At 69.2% G+C, this 7,755-nt stretch overlaps 1 protein-coding gene across 1 annotated transcript; it reads right to left on the reverse strand.

Moving 5' to 3' along the window:
* Positions 1-3,923: 3,923 nt before the first annotated feature.
* H696_05045 (hypothetical protein) lies at positions 3,924-7,513 on the reverse strand (the record flags this gene model as incomplete). Its single annotated transcript, XM_009498918.1, has 2 exons — positions 3,924-4,373; positions 4,684-7,513. The coding sequence occupies 2 exons, from the start codon at positions 7,511-7,513 to the stop codon at positions 4,030-4,032; spliced, it is 3,174 nt and encodes a 1,057-aa protein (XP_009497193.1). The 3' UTR covers positions 3,924-4,029.
* Positions 7,514-7,755: the final 242 nt, after the last annotated feature.

Consider the following 7,755-nt stretch of genomic DNA (forward strand, 5'->3'; position numbering starts at 1 on the left):
GTCCCTGGACAGCCGATGGCACATGGGCATGTGGTGCCGGGAAATTCCATACTGGCCGTGGCCCATGCGCTTGGCCGGCAATAGATCATCCAGGGCACCTGCACCTGCACCCGCGCCCACACCGACACCCACACACAGACATACGCACACAGGGCCAGGGGACGGGAGGGAGCCCGCAGGAAGGAAAGGGCTCAAGAAGGGGGGCAAATTCACGGCAAGTGAGACACTTGGCCCCCGGCTGGCGCCCCCTGCGTGGCTCCGTCACGCCCCTGCGGCCCCCGGTCCCGATGCCGGTCTGGGGGGCGATTGTTATTGTTGGTCGTCTTTCCGGGAAGCGTGATGCTTCTTCGTCCGGTAGAGTGTTCATTAGCCGGGCTTGCGCCGAGCGGGTGCGCCCGCTGGATCTGGCTGTTTGCCCCCAGGGTAATGCCACACATGCGGACCGATTGTCGAGATGCCGGGCTGAGAGCCAATCGCGATCGGCGAGCAGGCAGATTGCGTGTTTGGGCTGCCCACTGGTCCTGCCGAAGCCCCGAACGGAGGGAGGCAGCGAGACCGGTGAAGAGTCGAGCGCATGTGCGGCGCTGGCGAGGGCGAGCATCGAGACCGGGGGCGGGGGGGGGGGGGGGGAGATATTCAGTGTCCGGGGGCGCCGGAGCTCCCGGGTGTGCGTTAGGGCTCGTCCAGGCGCGATGGGCTCATTGCGGGCAGATTGGCAACGCAATTCGGACAAACGCAATGCTTGTCCGGCGTCGTGAGGCAACACTGGGACTAGCCCGGGATTTGGCCGGTGGTGGCCGGAGAAGCAAGGGCACCCCGTGTGGCGTGCGTCGGCCAAGGGCAGCCGGGCATACTTCGCCCCTCAGCGCCCGGCGGTCTCACACGAGGGCGGATGTGGCGGAAAAGGAGTAAGCGAGATGGCGCACCCTGCTGAGCGGCCCAGCCAGTTGTAGGTCTGATGCCAGCGAATGGGCTCCGCCCCCGGGACCAGGGGCTGGGGAAAGCGGAATGCATGCACCGGGGATGTCTGTCTGTCCGCCTGGCCTCGGCTGCCCCCCCCGGGGGGGGGGGGGGGGGGGGGGAGAGGGCGGGGCATGGGCCGCGAGGGGGATGGGTGGGACTGGCCGAGTCTGTCGGGCGGGGTCCGGTGGTCAGAGGGTGCGGGGAGAGGGCGGGGGGAGGGCGGGGGGAGGTGGGCTCCCATAGCTAGGAGGCCGTCATGCCTCCCGCTGCCAGAGGCGGCGCGCGCTCGGGCGGCATGGGCATAAGTGCCGGACATGGGCATGCTGCGCTCGCGGGTGAGTTCGGGAGCTTGGCTGTCGAAAAGGGGCAGGACGCCGGGCCGTGGACACATGTGAATGCGTGCTTGCGCATTCGGTTCTGCGCGAAGCTGCTCCTGTGTCCTGGCGTCGGATGATGTCTGCTCGGATGGGTTGATGTCTACTCGTGCGCGTGCGGGGGCCGGGAGAAGGTGGCGATGCGAGTCGCTGGTCGAGCGGGGGGGGGGGGGGGGGGGGACCTGGACGGGAGACGGGCACAAAGAAATTGGTGGCCGGGCTCGGGGAAATTGCGGTTTCTCCTACCTCCGGGGCCAATGAACCGGAGCGTCTGGACCCGCGCCGGCGAGGTATAGCAGGCAGGCAGGCAAATGAACCCCCCGGCGACGCGGCCCTTCCTTTCCTCCAGGCCTCCATGAGCGGGCGACATATTGCTGGGGGAGGAAAATTCGTGCCTGGAGATTGTTTCCCTGTTTCGGGCGTTTGTCAAGCGGATTTTCGTCCGGTGGCTCCATGACAAGGCTAGTTCCACCCTTCGCTCCTCGGCCGGTCTTGGCTGCCTTCCCGGTCTACCCTTCGCCCGGGCTGGTCCCTCCCGGCCGGTGTGCTCGATGGGCTGCCTGCCCGGCAAAGGGCTCGGCGCATCCTGGTGGCGACCTTCTCCGGGGCAAAAAAGGAAAAAAAAAACCCTCGCCCGCCCAGACCCGCGGGGGGCCGAGAGGGAACCATCTCTGGGTGTTGAGCTCCGCGAGCAGTGGCTCGTGGGCGGCCGACAAGCTGTCGCGAGTCTCGCGAGGCGCCACCACCGACTCTCCCCAGGCCAATGGGCCTTCGAGGTCCGGCCATGGGGGGATAAAACGCCGGACCCCTCGCTGGCTGGTGAGACCAGCGGCATGGCGGGAGCCATCCCCGGGGGTTCGCCCGAAACTGGCCCCCTCTGCCTCGGTCTCCCTCGGGGAAGATCCAGCGGGGCAGGCGGCCGGTCGGTCGAAAGACCAACGGTAGACGCCTGCGCTCGCCGCCTGCCTGCGCTCGCCTCCCCACGGCCGCGGCACTGAATAGAGGACAGGACCACTCGACAGGGGGCCCGTGCCCGGAAGCACCAAGCCGAGAAATGCCACCCCGAAGCGGGAGGTGACCCGGACGGGCTTTAACGGGTCGGGGTCACATAAAGACCATCGGCAGCATGGCCAGTGGCGGGGAATATCTTGACAAGCATGTCTGTCCGTTCCACATGCACCCCCCCCCCCCCCCCTTGCGAGGCGTGTGTGCTGTGTTTGAATATGTGCATATACGTGCGTATGATCGCGTGCGTGCGTGTGTGCCGAGGCGCTCGGCTCCCCGGGGTGTCTTCTTGTTTGGACGGTCGCCGATGGTGGGGGATTGTTTTTATTAGGAGGATAAACCAGCCACTCGGCCACGGGGCCGCTTCCCCGGGGAGAGGGCGAGTGTGTATGTATGTGTGTGGCGCCTGCCGGCCCTCCGGCGGCCTGGACGCACTTGCCGTTCGGTTGGGGGCATTGCCGAGACGGGGCACCCTGGGTAACTTGCTCGAGGGCGGAGAATGGCCCGGGCGGCGGAGGGAATAGATGAGCCACAGGTCCCTGGGGGTTTCACTGGGCCCCTGCCGGGGCGTGTTCCGGCGACTTCCTCGACGGAACTTAATCATTTCGCCCTTTCGGCCTCTCCCACCGGCCCGACGCCGAGACGCGTCGAGTCTTTGTCGGAGCCGTCAGAGAGGCCCGCCGGGAAGAGCCCCTGCCGAAGTGCGAGCGAGACCCCCCCCGGTGCTGGTCAAACATCGCTCTCTGGTGGAGCGCCTGCTCAACGCCTCACGTCTCGCGGTCCGGCAACATACACGTGCAGCTACTGACAGCGGGGGAGGGCGGGGGGGGGGGGGGGGGGATTTAAAATGCTTTCCTCGACACAGCACAGGCCCGCCGCGTGCTCGGGTGCAACCCCCATCGACCAAGGGATCGCGTCGGGCTGTTTTGTTGGCTGGCGTCGAAACCGCCGCGAGTCGGAAGGCCGGGACGCGGGGGTAGCCATCATGGCTGGGTGAGCTCTGCGTCGGGAAAGCTCTTCTGCCGCCTCCCGGCTGTCCGGCACGAATGCCGAACCAAACCGGCCGGACGCCGGGCAGGGCATTCGTGTGCACGGCTCACCCCTGTGCGCAGGTCCGCAGTGGATCTGGCATCGAGCCCGGGGGAGAAAACGCCCTCTCCCGTTGCCCTCCATCCGCGGCGGTCGCGTGCCCGGGGGGCGGGGGCGACCATGAGGGCCCCGAACGCGCCCCGCACCCTTTGGACCCGTGTCTCGGGCAGTGGAATTAACACGCTCGCGGGCCGGCCTCCTTGGCCAGTGGGTGCTGCCTGGAGAGTTCTGACCGGCAGGCCGGGTGATGGGGCAGACCGGGCGCAGGAACGAGGGAGGGGCCCGCCCAGGAAGGAAGAGCACACCATAAATATGTGGCCCCCCCCTGCCTGTCCCCCCGATCCGAGCGAGGCTGCCCAGATGTGGCTAGCCCACAACACCGCATGCCAACGCTCGGCATGGGTCGTCACGCGATGCCGGCCCGGCACCTTGGCGCGTAACCCGAGGTGGGTTAAGGAATGGAGGAAACTGGCGCGATTGCACTCCCCACAATGCGGTGTCGGCGGTGTTTTATTTCGATTGTGGCGTAGCACAAGTTCCGCCATTGGGGCGGTGCTCCTGCTCCAAGTGGGGAGGGCGCCCCCCAAAAAGGACCCCGCTACTCCCGGGTGGAATGCGTCGAATCGCTCGAATCAACGTGCAATGCCTGGGAGGAATGATCCATCTCCACAGGGGGTTGGTGTTCTGGGGGCGGCGCCGCGGTGGCTGCCAGCTCGGAGAGGCCCGAGGGTTCGCCCGAGGAGCTCGAGCTGGGCTCATGTGCCGATGCCTCGGGGGTGGGGGAGGTCTCCCCGGAAACCGGAGCGACAGCCGCCTCGAGAGCCCCGGCGGCGGCGGCCTTGGCGGCCCGGCGGCGCTGGCGAAGAGTCAAATAGACGACCACCGTGCCCAGCATCAAACAGAGGAGGATCGAGCATCCTACTGACACGCCGATGACCATGGCTAATGAGGTGAAGGATAGAGAGGGCGGGAGAGGGGGGAGGTGAGAAAAAGGGCAGCGGAGGGGAAAGAGAGAGCAGAGGAGGGGAAAGAGAGAGGGCAGTGAAGAGGGAGGAGAGAGGACAGTGAAGAGGGAGGAGAGAGGACAGTGAAGAGGGAAAGTGAAGAGGAAAGAGAGAGCAGAGGAGAGGGAGGAGAGAGCAGTGAAGAGAAAAGAGAGAGAGAGAAGCGAGGAAAACCGAGAGAGAGAGAGAGAGAGAGAGGGCAGCGGAGAGGAGAGGAAGAGGCAGGGGGAAAGCCACCAGACACGCACTCCTCCAGTAGAGCTCGCGCTCTTCGTTCCACTTGGTACATTGATCAGTCCGGCGCCCGGAGCACTGAAGACAGCCCTCGGCACAGGAGAGGCAGACGCCCGGCGCGCCCTCGGGGCTGGAGCCGAAGAAGCCCGCCGGGCAGCTCTCCACACAGCCGACCCCTTCGTGGAGGAAGGCATTGAGGATGCAGCGCTGGCAGTTGGTGCCGTCCGGGGGGTCGCAGCGATCGCACAGGCGGTCCTGGCAGGGGACACACGACCGGCCTTCGGTGTCTTCCACAAAGCCCACCGGCGGGCAGGACTGGACGCAGGAGCCGCCATGCAGGAGCAGGTCCGACAGGCAGGTGACGCAAATGGCTGTCGGGGAGCTGGTGTTGGGATTCCGAGCGCACGTGGAGCACAGGTGGGGGCAGGCCGCGCACACCGGCGAGCCCCGGTCATCCAGACTGGAGATGTAGAAGCCATCCCGACAGCGGGAATGGCACGACCCGTCGATCAGCTCAAAGGCCTCGTGGCAAACGAGGCACAGCTCGGCGGGCGGTCCGTCCGGGTCCTCCTCGAGGCCGCCGCCCTGGTAGTCCGGGTTCAGCCGGCACGTCCGGCAGGAGGGGTCGCAAGAAACACAGCGCCGGCCGTGCGGGGCGTCAAGGCGCGTGCCGTCCTCCGGACACGCCTCAACACAGGTCCCCAGCGAGGCATGAAGCAGGAGGGGCTCATGGCAGGCGGTGCACCGGTCGGCGAAGTCCTCGCACTCGAGGCAGGCATTGGTGTCGCAGGGGAGGCAGTCGGCCGCGTGGGAGGACCCGTCGCCGGGGCCCGGGGAGACCGGGTGGAAGGTGCCGGCCGCGCAGCGGGCCCGGCATTGGCCCTCCTGCAGGAGGAGCCCCGGAGCACAGCCGGTGCATTGGCGCCCGGAGGGGCCGTCACACGTGGCACATGTGCTGGCGCAGGGGGCACACGCGTCCCCTTGGGGGAAGTACCCCTCGAGGCAGGCGCCCGGCCGGTTGCCATCCGGGCAGGTGGCCCCGGGGGAGGGGGCACGGCCATCGGTGCAGAGGTCGCACCGGTCAACCTCCGGGCCGGAGCATTGTCGACATCCCGCGGCACAGGGCTCACACCGGCCGGACAGGGTGAAGTACCCCTCCGGACAGGGGCCCGCTTGACAGGGCCCCCCGGCGCCGGGGGGGTGAAGGAGCAGGCCGCCGGCACAGCGGAGGCAGGCATCCAGGTCGGCCGGCGGGCAGGCGGCACAGCCGGCGGCCCGGCAGGGCTGGCACTGGGCCCCCACCCGGGGGTCTTCGCTGTCGATGGCCACGGTCCCATCGAGGCAGCGTCGGCGACACATGCCGGCGGCCGGATCGAGGGACAGCCCCCCGATGCAGCGGGTGCATTGGGTCTCCTGTTGCCCGGTGCACTCGGCGCATGTGGGATGGCAGGCCAAGCACACCCCGGCCGGGCCGGGGGCCGTGCCCTCGGGGCACGCCTCGCGGCAGTCACCCTGCCAGAGGTAGGGCGCAGCAGGGGCAACGCCGGCGGCCACATCGCCACGACAGCGAAGGCATTGGCCAGGGAGCGGGCCGGTGCACACCTCGCAGCTGGCACTCGCGCACGAAGCACTGCAGGGGGCCGGTGCTTGGGAGTCGGAGCTGGCCGAGTCCGGGGAGGGGGGGCTGGCGAGGAAGGGCCCGCAGGGGCTGTGGCATGCGGCCGGGTCTTCGCCCTCGAAAGAGGGGCCGGTGATGGAGGAGCTCGCCGGGAGCAGGCCCGCCCGGCAGGAGAGGCAATCCCCGGGCCCCGGGCCGGAGCATGTGTCGCACAGCGGATGGCAGGCCGGGCAGAGGGGGCTCTCGGGGGGGCTGGGAGCATGGCCGGCCGCCGGGCAGGCGTCGCCCTCCGGGGCGCAGGAAAAGTCCCCCAGCAGAAGCCGCCGGCCGACGGTGCACCGGTCGCACTCGGCCCCGGAGGAGCATGTCAAGCAGTCCTCCGGGCAGGGATCGCACGCGACGCCGAAGAGCCCAGGGGCCAGGGGAGCCGCGAACCAGCCATCCAGGCAGCCGGTGCAGGTGGCCTGCGGGGTCCCCGGCTCGAGGCAGGCCAGGCAGCCGGCTGGGCAGGCCACGCACTCGGCCGCCTCGGTGGGGGAGGTTCCCTCGGGGCAGCGGCGCCCGCAGCGGCCGGTGGCCGGGTCCAGCAGGAGCCCATCGACACAGGAAGTGCACGCGGTGGGGCCGAGCCCGGCACATGTGGCACAGCTGACATGGCAACGGGTGCATGGGGGTTGGTGGCCATGCTCATCGGGCTCGTCGGTGTACCAGCCCGGCTGGCAGGCGTCGCAAATGGTGGCCTCCCCCTCGGAGCCGGTATCCAGATGGTGGCAGGCGGCGCAGTGGCCGCCGCCGGAGCAGGGAAGGCACTGCCGACCCGGGGCCAGGGCCGTGCCCGGGGGGCAGGCCGGCACGCAGTGGCCATTGAAGAGGACATTCGGGGCGAAGCAGGCGGCACACTCGAATTCCGACCGGGAGGCCGAGGTGCAGGCGGCGCACGACCGATGGCAGGGGAGGCAGGCGCCGGCGCTGGTGTCGTGGAAGTGCCCCAGCGAGCAGGCAGTGCAGGGGGCTGGCTGGTCGGTGCTTTTCGGGGCCGTGCAGGAGGTGCAGCCCGAGGGGCAGGGGGTGCAGGCGCAGTCGGGGGCCAGGTAGAAGGCCCCTTCGCAGAGGGTGCCCTCGCAGGCGGGCCGGACGGGCGGTGCCAGGAGCAGGAGCCCGGCGAGCAGCAGCACCAAGAGGAGGAGCGCGCGAGGGGGGCGGCAAGGTGGAGATGGCACAGCCATTCTCTCCGTGTTTCCAGGGGGGGGGAAGCCGAGCCGGGGTGCGGGCGCTATCGGGGCAGGGGCGGGGGGCGGGGGGGTCCAGCAGGAGGGGCGGCGTCAGGCACGCGGTGTCAGACACGGAATGGGCTCCAGGTCGCGAGGAGAGCAAGGGGCCAGGAGGGGGGGTGCCATACCGGGCGGCGTGTCGGTGCACGGGGCGGGGGCGTTCGAGAAGGAGGGGAGGGGAGGGGAGAGGCTGGGGC

Source organism: Fonticula alba (genome assembly GCF_000388065.1).
Source record: "Fonticula alba strain ATCC 38817 unplaced genomic scaffold supercont2.8, whole genome shotgun sequence".
Classification (NCBI taxonomy): Eukaryota; order Rotosphaerida; family Fonticulaceae; genus Fonticula; species Fonticula alba.